This window comes from Callithrix jacchus, chromosome 2 (genome assembly GCF_049354715.1).
Source record: "Callithrix jacchus isolate 240 chromosome 2, calJac240_pri, whole genome shotgun sequence".
NCBI lineage: Eukaryota > Metazoa > Chordata > Mammalia > Primates > Cebidae > Callithrix > Callithrix jacchus.
In genome coordinates, this window is record NC_133503.1 from 134107819 (window position 1) to 134121336 (window position 13518).

General features: G+C 40.5%; 1 protein-coding gene across 2 annotated transcripts in view; it reads right to left on the reverse strand.

Moving 5' to 3' along the window:
* Positions 1 to 13518, reverse strand: part of CRHBP (corticotropin releasing hormone binding protein) — a 16707-nt gene continuing 3189 nt past the window's right edge. For both annotated transcript variants that reach the window (XM_002744842.5, XM_078365315.1), the window contains 3 exons: positions 10774 to 10922; positions 6236 to 6353; positions 1 to 761 (listed from right to left, as the gene is read on the reverse strand). In XM_002744842.5, coding sequence (XP_002744888.1) covers positions 604 to 761; positions 6236 to 6353; positions 10774 to 10922 — 425 coding nt within the window. In that variant the 3' untranslated portion in view covers positions 1 to 603. The remainder of the gene's footprint in view (positions 762 to 6235; positions 6354 to 10773; positions 10923 to 13518) is intronic.

Consider the following 13518-nt stretch of genomic DNA (forward strand, 5'->3'; position numbering starts at 1 on the left):
TGCCAACATTCTGAATATATTTATTCATGTTTGTATTTGTGGATGAAAATTTTTTTCCATGCTACAAAGTTTTGTTAAAAACAAGTTGTTACAAATCAATAAATAATTGCTATAACTATTATCTATTGTACCAGAATAATAAATAGAAAATAAATCGTACAACTACTTTGAAACTAAACAGATATAACTACTTTGCTAAGCACAAGACTTTTTTCTGTTATTAAACTAATACAAGTGCCACTTTTCTTCCTTTGAGTATTTTCCCTTGAGATACATTTTTTTTAATTGCATGTTGCTTTGTGCTTGTCTTACCAGTCCCAGGTTTGTAGCACATCAAAGAATTACAACCACTTCCATTCAGAACTATGATCCTACCAATCAGGGGCTGATATTTTGCCACGTGTTCATTTACAGATTGCAAACATAAAAGAAGCAAAGTACAAAAATTAATGCATGTGTGTGTGTGCAGCACATGTGCATGTGCTCTAGGCTGGGAATACTGACTGGTATGAAAGACTTTTAACTAGTTGTGCATCAAAATCATACACAATGGCCATTAAAAACTCACTTAACTATCAGCATGTAAATCATTAGGTTGGTTATTCAAAGACCAGACAAACAGAATTCCCCAATACTGTTTCCATTTGGGTTTTCCAGCTCGTATGGTTCCAACTGACGATACTCAAAAGTCACACGATTTATGTGTTTTCCACTGGAGACCATGCGCACCACAGTGTTGTCACAGCCAACTTTCATTTGAGCTATAATTGATGGAAAGGATAAAAGTTTCTCAGGTTAGAAACCACACAGTCATCATTTAAATGACAGGATCATTTAAACATAATGAACGCAAGGAAACCTAGCTTCCTCTCATGTACTCATGTCATGCATCTACCATCAATTGAAATGTTTGTTTCATTCTTATTATACATTAGTTATGGAATAGTGTAATTGAATTCAGTCTTTCTCCTCATGTGCAAGAACACTATTAGAAAAATAAAACTAGCTGGAAAGAGGCAAGAAGATGTCTTCTTGGCCTTTTTTGCCTGCAAAGCCTGAGTGGTAAAGGCAGGCGAAGGCAATCAGTCTGGAGCCTGAAACAGTTGCTCTGGTTCAGGGTTTACAGTGGAAACAGTACTGCCCTCTAAGGACAGGTTGGAAATTTGCAGGGGCAATTTTTGGTTATCACCAGATCTAGAGTTGCAAGGGGTATTTAGTGGGGGCTAGAGGATGGAATGTACTATGGGACATCTATGTAGACCAAAAAAAAAAAATCTGTTTTTTTTTTTATTTAAACGAAAACTCTGGTTTTTTTTTTTTTTGAGACGGAGTTTTGCTCATTACCCAGGCTGGAGTGCAATGGTGCGATCTTGGCTCACCGCAACCTCCGCCTCCTGGGTTCAGGCAATTCTCCTGCCTCAACCTCCTGAAAAACTCTGTTTTATACATAAACAAAAAGATCATTTGCATGGTATACACATACACTGAACACACTAGTTTTTGTTTTATTACCCACTTGCAACTTTTTTCTGATTTTTTTCTGTACTATTGATATGAAATGACTTCTGATATCCTTACTTCTCTTAAATCCAATCTTATTCATTATCTGTATAATCTGACAACTTTTATATCTCCTCTAGTATGGGTTATATATTGAAACTCATATTCTTTTTATTAAGAGTTACTTTCCTCTTATTTATCCAGCCTCTAGCTGGTTCCTGAGGCAAGATTTACTGCCCTACAATAATCATCTCTGCTGTTTTAGTTTTCTACATCTTTCTTTTCCTCACTTTGTCTCTATAAGGTATGTTAAAATTCTGAAACATGCTATCATTGTCCTTGTGCAACGGGTACCACTCCAACATGTACCTGGGTTAAATGAAGTAAACTGTTCAATAGGGTTATTGAGATAAAAGTCAATTTGATGACATAAGAGATATAAGCCTTAAAATTATTTTAAAAATTAAAATATTATTTAGTTAGATATTATTAAAAATGTTAACAATATTAAAATATTATTTGACAGTCTAAGCTTCTACCAGGAGATCCAAATTTATTTTTCTTTTCCTTTCTTTTCTTTTCTTTTTTTTTTTTTTTTTTTTGTGCCAGGGTCTTGTCATCCAGGCTGGGCAGTGGTGCCATCTCAGCTCACTGCAACCTCTGCCTCCCAGGTTCAAGCGATTCTCATGCCTCAGCCTTCCCAGTAGCTGAGATTACAGGTGCATGCCATCCACATCTGGCTAATTTTTGAATTTAGGTAGAGATGGGGTTTCACCATGTTAGCCAGGCTGGTCTTGAACTCCTGGCCTCATGTGATCTGCCCACCTCAGCCTCCCAAAATGTTGGGATTACAGGTGTGAGCTACCATGCCTAGCCAAATTTATTTTCCATTAAACAATTTGGAGGTCATTCTTTTTCTGATCTTATTCTGGACTTTAATCTTTATAACATGTCCTATTTTCTTTACTTGAGTATTACTTATTTTGACCTAATTCCTAACAAAATCCAATGTAAAGGGCAGGGTCCCTAATAGTTCAATACTGAACAGCTAGGGAGGGGCTCATGGAAAACATAAAGAAAGAAAAGAATTAAGGCAGGAGAATAGGGTCTGGAGGCAGGGAACTGAAACCCAATTTGTGCTGAATCAAGGAAAAGCACTGAGGTCTGGGGGCAGGGAAACTGAGGCCAATTATCACTGACTTCCCAAAGCTGGGTCAAAAGGAAAACACCTGAGTCTGGGGGCAGGGACCTAAAGCCAATTAATGCCAACTTCCTAAAGCTGAACCAAAAGGAAAAACCCCATTCCCCAAACCTGAGTAGCAAAGGATCAAAAGCTAGTCTCCCTACATAAACCTTCCCCTTCCACCGTGTCCACCACATCTTACACAGAAAGGAAGACTGCCTTGAACCAGCCACAGGCCAAGCATGAGCTATCTCTTCATCTTCATAGGGTGCCAATTCACCTCAGCCTTTAGCCACAAACCAAATCCTTCATCCAGATAAGCTGTAATTGATAGAAACCTCAAAAGAGGCCGGGCACAGTGGCTCACACCTGTAATCCCAGCACTTTGGGAGGTTGAGGCAGGCGAATAATCTGAGGTCAGGAGATAGAGACCAGCCTGACCAACATGGAGAAACCCTGTCTCTACTAAAAATACAAAATTAGCTGGGTGTAGTGGTGCATGCCTGTAATCCCAGCTACTCAGGAGGCTGAGGCAGAAGAATCTCTTGAACCCTGGAGGTGGAGGTTGTATAAGCCAAGATCGCGCCATTGTACTTACTCCATCCAGCCTGGGCAACAAGAGGGAAACTCTGTCTCAAAAAAAAAAAAAAAAATGTAGTATGTGAAACCCAGAAAACTTTTGCAACCAGGCCCTTGGGCCGCTTGCTTGGGTCCACTCCCACCCTGTGGAGTGCTTTCTCCCTTTAATAAATCCCTGCTTTCGCTACTTAGTCCTGTGTTTCATTCCTTTGTTGCTTTGTGCGTTTTGTCCAATGCCTTGTTCAAAACGCCAAGAACCTGGACGACTTACACTCAAGGTCCCCCTTCCAATAAGGGAATGAAGTCTAAAGTGAACTGAAGAGTGATATAATTCCAGCCTTAAAAGTGTCTTAAGGCCGGGCACGGTGGCTCACGCCTGTAATCCCAGAACTTTGGGAGGCCGAGGTGGGTGGATCACGAGGTCAAGAGATCGAGACCATCCTGGTCAACATGGTGAAACCCCCCCCATCTCTACTAAAAAAAAATACAAAAAATTAGCTGGGCACGGTGGCGCATGCCTGTAATCCCAGCTACTCAGGAGGCTGAGGCAGGAGAATTGCCTGAACCCAGGAGGCGGAGGTTGCAGTGAGCTGAGATCGCGCCATTGCACTCCAGCCTGGGTAACAAGAGCGAAACTCCATCTCAAAAAATAAAAATAAAAAAGTGTCTTAAAACTGGTTTCAGTTACCTAGGTAATCTAGGCAAAAGCGGTTTTCTGGCCTTAGAATCACCTTTTTTGCCTAATTCAAGTTATGTCACTTGAGCAGAAAAATGACTTTGGCTTCAATTATCTAAGTTTTTAGGCCTGATTGTTCTTTAATCTTTGTCTTACCTTTTAACCCAGCTGAAGCACAACTCCTCAAAGGTGCTCTCCAGTCATGAGCATGGAAGTAATTCAGTGCCTCAGACTGTGCACGCAAAAAGCTAGAGAAGCTGTATGCATACCAGGCTTGAGTGTCAGTTCGCATTAGAGAATACTCTAGTTTTCAGCAAAGTGTGTTTTTAGAAATCTCTTGTTTTTACTTTTACCTTTCCATCTTCCTGGGGGTCCCTGCTTTCATTTAGAAAGCTTGCTTTGAGTCCACTCCTGCCTTAAAGCTCATCTGAAACTTTTAGAATATAGGTGGGGAGGGTGGAGTGCATATCAGGCTTTAGTGCTGACTTGTGTATCATTCATCCTTTGGTATCCTCAGGAGATTGGTTCCAAGATGCTCCCCATCCCACAGATACCAAAATCCATAAATGTTCAAGTCCCTTATATAAATGGCTATCTTTTACCTTTACCTATTTTCATGTAAACTACACACATCCTCCCATATACTTTAAATCATCTGTAGATTACCTATAATACCTAATACAATGTAAAAGCTATGTAAATAGTTGTTATACTGTATTGTTTTTTATTTGTGTTATTTTTATTGTTTTTTCCTTGATTATTTTCTAATTTTTTTATTTCATGGAGGTGTGGTCCTGCCACGCTGCCCAGGCTGGTCTCAAACTGTTGGGCTCAAACAATCCTCCAGCCTCAGCCTCCCAAAGTGCTGGGATTACACTGAATATTTTCTTTTTTGAGGCAAAATCTTGCTCTGTTGCCCAGGCTGGAGAGCAGTGGCACAATCTCAGCTCACTGCAACCACCACTGTCTGCATTCAAACAATTCTCCTGCTTTAGCCTCTTGAGCACTTGGGACTACGGGTGCGTGCCACCACACCTGGCTAATTTTTAAAACAGTTTTGGTAGAGACGGGGTTTCACCATATTGGCCATGCTGATCTTGAACTCCTGACCTCAGCCTCCCAAAGTGCTGGGATTACAGGTGTGAGACACTCACCTGGCCTACACTGAATATTTTCTATCTGCAGTTGGTTGAATCCAGGTATGGGAAACCCACAGTTAAGGAGGGCTGACTGTATATTAATTCTACTTTAGAGATGTTTATTTACTAAGGACCAGCATCAACTCAGAGAGAGAAAATACTGGTGGTCTGGCCTGGTTTTAATTATAACAGGTAACAGCTGATCAAGAGGACTGTCAGCTTTGCAGCTTCATTGTCTAGCTGGTTAACAATCAGCAGTGACAGGAGAGGAAGGGAGCTACAGTAAGAATTAATTGAGATTAGAGACTGCTGTTCTTCTGTTTTACTTTGGTCTCTCTGAAGATAATCTAGGACTACCATGTCTGAAGTAAAGATATGGGAGTGACCTTTATAGGAATGTCTTATGACAACTCTCTCCCCACCCCGCGGACTTCACTGAGTTGTTTGGTCAGGAAGTCCCATCCATCCTCACCTGACATGAGCATCATCAAGTGAAAATCCTCACTGGCCTCTGACATAGATCTGGGTTCTATTTGGCATGCTGTGCTAAATAAATCAGTCTTTTATTACCGCTGACTATTTTTAGATTTCAGAATTTACCTCTGTATTACAGTGGCCTTTAAGAGGCTAGTTTAGCTGTTAAAAAGTTATAGACTTTCAGCAGTTCTAAGAATTTCTAATAAAACTTACCACTTTGTTGTTTATTTACTATGAGTAACACATACATACATACACATACTTGAAAAACAGCTATTTTAATATTATCCTATTACTAATTGAAACCTACAATTTGAACCGTAAGTTTTTCTGTTAGTAGATAAACTCTTTAGTGTCTAGAAAATGAAAGCAGGAACCCCCAAGAAAATGGAAAGAATGCAGATTTTTAAAGCCTGGTCTTTTTCATAGTTTTACTTAAGGCCAACCTTAAACACACATTCTTATTGCTTCATAGGTTTCTCTCCCAATGTTGGATATTTTGGTAAAGATATTCATGTTATATGTAGGCTCAAAAGTAAAATCCTTATACTGGCTCAGTGTGAAAAATTGAATTTTTTTTTTTTGTAAAACTCGCCTTCCAATGTATAAAATATTGAAGAATTGCTTATTTTTAAAAAATTTTTGATAGGCACATACATCATCATCAAAGAAATACCTCACCTGGGCCATGAAAGGGGTAGCAGAGATCAGCTAAAGGTGTCATCTTGGAAGGGTCCAATCCAGTTCCTCCCAGCAGCTCCACGAAGTCTCCTATTCCCTCACACCCTGCTGAGGATTTCTAAGGGTATAAAGCAGCAGAGAAAGACACATTTAAACCAATTATAGCAGCCAAACCATTTGACCAGCACCGGGTCCATGAATTCACTCAATCAGCCCTCAACATCCTGGCAATACCATTTAATTTAACATCTGGGACTCCGGAAATTAAAAGATACTTACAAGAGAAAAAAATCATAAAAATTGCTTTTCTAAATCAGTTGAGTAATCATTTTTTTAAAGAAATGTGTGTATATTTTTTTTCATTTTTTGTTAAGCTCAAGGACTAGAATGATAAAATGGAAATCTGTAAACTCCATATAAGATGTATGGAAATTGAACCTAAAAATGCTTTACTTTTCAAATCATTTGGACATACATACTGAATCACTAGAATTTCCTAATGCATGCAGTCAGACTTAAGCGAGGTCAAATATCTACATTTTATAAATAGGGCTTTCACATCTGTTTTCCCTTCACCTAATCTCTCTTCCTCTTCTTTTTAAAGGAACTTTGTGTGCTATTGGAATACATCATTTCTACCAATAAGAATTTACATTAATTATAAATATATTAAAGAAATCATAAAATCCTGATTTGGGGCCCAAGTTTGCTACTGTTGACATTATCTTTCTCCTTTCAACTAAAACAAATTTATTCTAAGCTACTCAAAAGAATTCATCCTAAGGCTTTGTGTGATCCACGATGAGCACCTTTTCCTGCTTCTTTTTTTTTTTTTTTAAATTTTTGTAGAGATGGGTCCTTGCTATGTTGCCCAGGCCAGTCTTGAACTCCTACCCTCAAGGGATCCTCCTGCCTCGGACTCCCACAGCCCTGGGATTACAGGCGTGAGCCACCTCACCCAGCCTTTTCATCTTTTCCATACTGTCTTGTCCACAGCAATCCCTGTGCCTCACTTTCCCACACAAACAAAGCAGCCACTCTCAGTCCCAAAAGTACTTTGAGCCCCCATCTCCCATGATCAGGGCAGGCCTCACAAGTATCCCACCTGTGCAGCCACATAAGGCCAGTGCCTAAAAGGGCTCTATGCTCGGTTTAATACTCTGTTGCATTTTAATGAATTTGTAATAAGGGCTCCCACATTTTCATTTGCACTAGTCCCCAGTGTAGCCAGTTTTGCCTATGTTCTTCTTCTTCATTGAAGTTTGCTCATTAAGAGATCTAGTGGAATGTGACAAGGTGCTCAGTAGTTAACCGGATAGACCTTAACACATAGGAACCAAAATCTAAAACAGAAAACTTAAAACACACACACACACACACACACACACACACAAACACACACCTTCAGACATTTAGAAGTGAACTGACAGGTATGGTGGCTCATGCCTGTAATTCCAGCACTTTGGGAGGTGGAGGCAGGTGGATCACTTGAGGTCAGGAGTTCGAGACCAGCCTGGCCAACATGGTGAAACCCTGTCTCCACAAAAAATACAAAAATTAGCCAGGCGTGATGGTACACACCTGTAGTCCCAGCTACTCGGGAGACTGAGGCAGGAGGATCACTTGAACCTGGGAGGCAGAAGTTACTCTGAACCAAGATCACACCATTGTACTCCAGCCTGGGTGAGAGTGAGACTCTGTCTCAGAAAGAAAAAGGGGGGGGGATTGAAATACAACTGGAACTAGACAGCAAATTGGAAAATAACATAATGGCAACTGTTTCACTAGTAAGCAGGGGCAGGTGGAGATATATATTTTTAAAGGGCCTACCTACTGTGTGCTGGGTTCGATGCTTAGAGGCTTTATACATAATTGTATCAAATGATGAAATAGAGGTTTAATTAGCCCCACTGTAGACAGGCCTTCATGTTCTTGTATTGAGAGTGGAATAAGCAATTTAGCAGTAAAGGAAAAAACCTTAATTGCCTTTCCCTTGAGTAGAGGAGATCTGGGAGGAACATCTCTTAAGACTAAATTTTCCACTTTGTTTATAGGTTACAAATTTCAGCAGGTGCTGTTGCAGAGAAAAAGGCAGACTCAGGAAAGAGAAGTGGGAAATTAAGAAGTTAGGAAGAAATGGAAACTAAAATGAGGGGAACAAAACAAATAAGAAAGTTAGGTGCACTTATTCCTTGCTGTTCAATGATTTTTCTTCCCTCTTTGCAAGACTCTCAGCTTTTCTTACAAACAATGGCAGACACTGAGTCATGTAGGGACCTCTCAAGTTCAGTTCCTCAACAGTGATTCCTTAAATTTTCTTTGTGGAGGTTCTAAGCCACTACTATCTTTAGACTGCCCCACAACAATGTACCTTAAAAGTACTTGGCCAGGCACAGTGGCTCACACCTGTAATCCCAACACTTTGGGAGGCTTAGGTGAGCGGATCACAAAGTCAGGAGTGGGAGACCAGCCTGGCCAATATGGTAAAACCCTGTCTCTACTAAAAATAAAAAAAAAATTATCCAGTTGTGGTGGCACATGCCTGTAATGCCAACTACTCAGGAGGCTGAGGCAGGAGAATTGCTTGAACCCAGGAGGTGGAGGTTGTAGTGAGTGAGCTGAGATTGCACCACTGCACTCCAGCCTGGGTGTCAGATTGAGATTCCATCTCAGAAAAAAAGTACTTATATTCCTTGTACCAAATTTAAGATCCTCACACCAACTCAACGTGCAAAACTGAAGGTTTTTTTGTTGTTTTTATTTTGGTGGAACTCATCTTCCAATACATAGAAACCTGGGAAGTTTAAGAAAATCATCTCAATAGATGCATTAATAATAACTAAAGAAACGTCTCACCAGGGCCATGAAAAGGGTGGCATGGCCCTACAGCCTATTCATTGCATGGATGCCACAGTGACGTTTTAGACAGTTTACATCAGATCATGTCACTTTCCTCCCTGAACCCCTTCAGTGGTTTACCACTGCCCTTAGAATAAACTTAAACTCCCTAATGTGGCCCACGGGGCTCACTGCACTCTGGCCCTGCCCCTCTCCCTGAAGCTGTATTTTGCCAATCCTCTTCCTTCCATTTCTGGAATCCAGCAAACCCATTCCTGCCTCTGAGCCTCTCCACTGTGCCCTCTGTTCCATGACCTCATGGCTGCTGACTCCTCTGATCTATCACAGGTCTCATTTATCAAAAGGTTTCTTTCCTGACCACTTTATGTCAAGTAGCCCCCTGCCTCTCCACCCACCCCATGCTCCCAGTCACTGTCTACCACACTACTCTGCTGCATTTTCTGTGCAGCACTTATCACCATTTGAAATACATGGCAATTTTGCCTTTCTTATCCCACTCAAATGCGGGGGTCCCTGTGAGCAGGACCTGTCTTGTTTATTGCTAATTTCCAGCATCTACAATAGTGCCCTGCATATGGCAAGCACTCAGAAAATATTTTGTGAAGGAACCGATGTCTAGAACACTGTAGGCTCTAAATTGTTCAGGAGGAAACACCAAGATTAGCCCCATAGCCCCAAGAGCTAAAGTGCAGATCTCCCAGTCTGTGCTCACAACTTTCATCTTCCATCAAGAATGACGTGCAAACAATATAAAGCCAGTAAGATTGTACCGAAGATGCCCAAAAATGTCCTTATCAAAGGACTATTCTGCCACTAAGTTCCAACTTAAAAAAAAAAAAACGGCGCTAGTTCATAGGTTTAGGGCTTAAAGGAAATTGGATATACTCCTTTTCTCAGTCCCAGTTCTATTTATTTGGTTTTCACTAAAATCTGTCTGATTAGGAATTATGACTGCCTTTGATAGCAGCAAATACATGAATTATCTTAACCTAGTCATGTGAGAAAGTAAAAGGAAATGAGGATGACTCAGAGAAAAAATGCTACCAGTGCAAGAAAACGCTGTCCAACTCGGCATGAATTTTAAGGTCCATGCAGAAGTTTATTCGAAAACAAGTTGATAGGGATTCTCAGCTAATATTTTTTAGGCAAAATGTATTAAGTTAAATGTAATGCCAAATACTTTCTAAAATATTACTACATTTTGCAATCTAAAAATCCAATTTTGTATTTTATGCTACAGTTAGCACTCCTTCATAACACAGTTCTGTCAATGAGATACTTCCTTCATGTCAAAAGAAAATTCCAATAATCAGAAAAACAGCTGTGTAGATGACTCACACTACGTTCTGCTAGGAGAGAATTTTTTTAAAAGAGGCAAGTACAAGAGCGTTCAATTGTAATTATATACCACAACTTTACCAACTGAAACCATTTCTTACATCACAAGAAAAGTATTCATGTAGTCAGAGGGGGCACCTGAGTATGCAACTTGCCACATAACTGAAATAGAAGAGGGGGTTAGTTAAAGCGGCTATGGCAAACACGTGTGAGATCTAAGAGCTAATCAGAGCGACGTACTACACCAATGTGCTAGTGTCCAGGTTTGCCCTGTATGATTGCTTCTGCTCTGATAAAGCTGTGGTCTTATCAAATGGTTAGAAAACAAGTAAGCAACTCACCTTTAACTGAAGACCATTTAAGTGTCCTAGGGTGAGATCAGATACTTTGATCACCACAGGATAAATTATGGAGAAGCTGCAGTTTCGATGCTGGTGTGGAACTACCAGAGTAAACTTTCCATTTGGAGTCTGAGAAATGACATTGCAGGCTTTGCAGAAAAGGAAAAAAAAAATTCATCTGTGCATTACTTGGTTTGCTGGGTGTTTTTTTGTTTGTTTGTTTGAGATGGAGTCTTGCTCTGTGGTCTAGGCTGGAGTGCAGTGGCACAATCTTGGTTCACTGTAACCTCCACCTCCCAGGTTCAAGCATTTCTCCTGCCTCAGCCTCCCAAGCAGCTGAGACTACAGGCACATGCCACCACACCCAACTAAGTTTTTTTATTTTTAGTAGATACAGGGTTTCACCATATTGGCCAGGCTGGTCTCGAACTCCTAACCTCGTGATCTACCCACCTCAGCCTCGCAAAGTGCTGGGATCACAGGCGTGAGCTACTGCTCTCAGCCAGTTTGCTGGGTTTTTATGAAAATTTATTGTATCCTTATTCTAGGGCTCCTGTTCATGGTCTAGGGCCTTCTTGCCCAGGAAGAGAACATATATACCACAAAAGCAGTTTGGAGACAGGAAGGATTTGGGGAACAACAACCATCAGTGACACATGGATATTGTCAGGAGGCCCTGGGCTGTGACGCAGCTTCTAATCTTAATCTTAGGGAGTTATACCTTATTTATAACAATCACAAGACATAACTCAGCACCCAAACAAATACTAGCTGGTAGTAGTTTTAGTAACACTTTAGTTAACTAGAGTCCAGCTTAAAGCTAGGTTATCTGGAAAATTGAGGTTTAATGGTAAGTCTAAAACTCAAACTCTGTCTATCTGAAGGCTTCATGCATAGCATTTGGAGTCATAATGTTATTTTTTAAATAATAAAGTAAAGAATTTCAAGTATTTTCTTTCTCATTTTTACTTCATTTGTTTTTTTAATTTTTAATTTTTTATTTTAAAGCCAAGGGCCTAGGATGCAGCTCAGCAGCTTCACCATGGCCCTAGGCTTATTTTAAGTCTTTTTCTTTTTCTTTTTTCTTTTTGAGGTGGAGTCTTGCTCTGTCACCCAGGCTAGAGTGCAGTGGCACAATCTCAGCTCCGTGAAACCTCCCTCTCCTGGGTTCAAGTGATTTTCCTGCCTCAGCCTCCTGAGTAGCTGGGACTATAGGCATGTGCCACCATGCCCAGCTAATTTTTGTATTTTTAGTAGAGACAGAGTTTTATCACATTGCCCAGGCTGGTCTCGAATTCCTGACCTCAAGTGATCTGCCCGCTGTGGCCTCCCAAAGTGCTGGGATTACAGGCATGAGTCCCCATGCCAGGCCTATTTTAAATATTTTTCTATAGTGAGAAAATAGGCTGAGAAAAAAATGAAACACCGCCTTAAGACCGATCAGTCTTAAGTCTGATAAATATTTGCTGCATATTAAGTGATAAGTTAACTAAAAGGTGCATTGTTAACGTTTAATTTACTTCCAAGAACTTCTAAAAGTTTTTTGTTTTATATCTCAAATCTAAATTACAATACATTAACCAGTCTAGATATGAAAGTAGAAGCATCAGAATCTGTACTTTTTTTGCTGATTTCAGGATGAATCAACATGGATCAGAACAGGTCAGAACCACCTCCTGCCTCTTCTCATATTTCTAATTATACTTTCTTTCAAAAAGAACTGAAATTCCTTGATTGTTCTAGGAGGTTTCTTAATATGCTTTTTAAAAAGTTTTAATACAGACAGGGTCTCACTTTGTGGGCCAGCCTGATCTTTAATTCCTGGGCTCAAGCAATCCTCCTGCATCGGCCTCCCAAAGTGCTAGGATTACAGGCATGAGCCACCTCACCTGGCCCAGGAGGTTTCTGATTTCTAACCAAACAAAATATAGGGGAAACTGTCTTTTAGAATTATTCTGCTGCAGTCCTCATGAACAGCTTTTTTTTTGGGGGGGTGGGAGGGGCCGGGAGGAGCTTTTTCAAAAATTCTTTTTGTTTTTCAGAACTAGAAATCAGAAGATCAGTAGTACATTATTCTTCGGCAGATTAGGCCCCATCTTTCAGCCACATGAAGTGTTAATACTATTGTATGCAAAAATGAGAGGTATGTGTTCCTTTCCTAATTTTTTAAACAGATTTTTCTCTTAATGGGGAAAAAAACAATTAGCAGATGAATAAATTCATTGTGATTAAGATACTATGCTTTAGGCCTGGGCTGTTCAGTTGCGTAGCATAAGCTATATGTGTGTTCATTAGAAATGAACTAAATGAGTGGTGGGCTCAGAATCAGAAGGCAACATTGAAATGCTATAACCTGGCCGGGTACAGTGGCTCACACCTGTAATCCCAGCACTTTGGGAGACCAAGGCGGGTGGATCATGAGGTCAAGAGATCGAGACCATCCTGGTCAACATGGTGAAACCCTGTCTCTACTAAAAATACAAAAAATTAGCTGGGCATGGTGGCGCGTGCCTGTAGTCCTAGCTACTCAGGAGGCTGAGGCAGGAGAATTGCCTGAACCCAGGAGGCAGAGGTTGCGGTGAGCCAAGATCGCGCCATTGCACTCCAGCCTGGGTAACAAGAGCGAAACTGCGTCTCAAAAAAAAAAAAAAAGAAATGCTGTAACCTAACCCTTTACTCAGGGGATGAAAGTAAAGTATCTGTCTACCACAGGCACAGGCTGAAAGATAATGGACACTTTCAAGC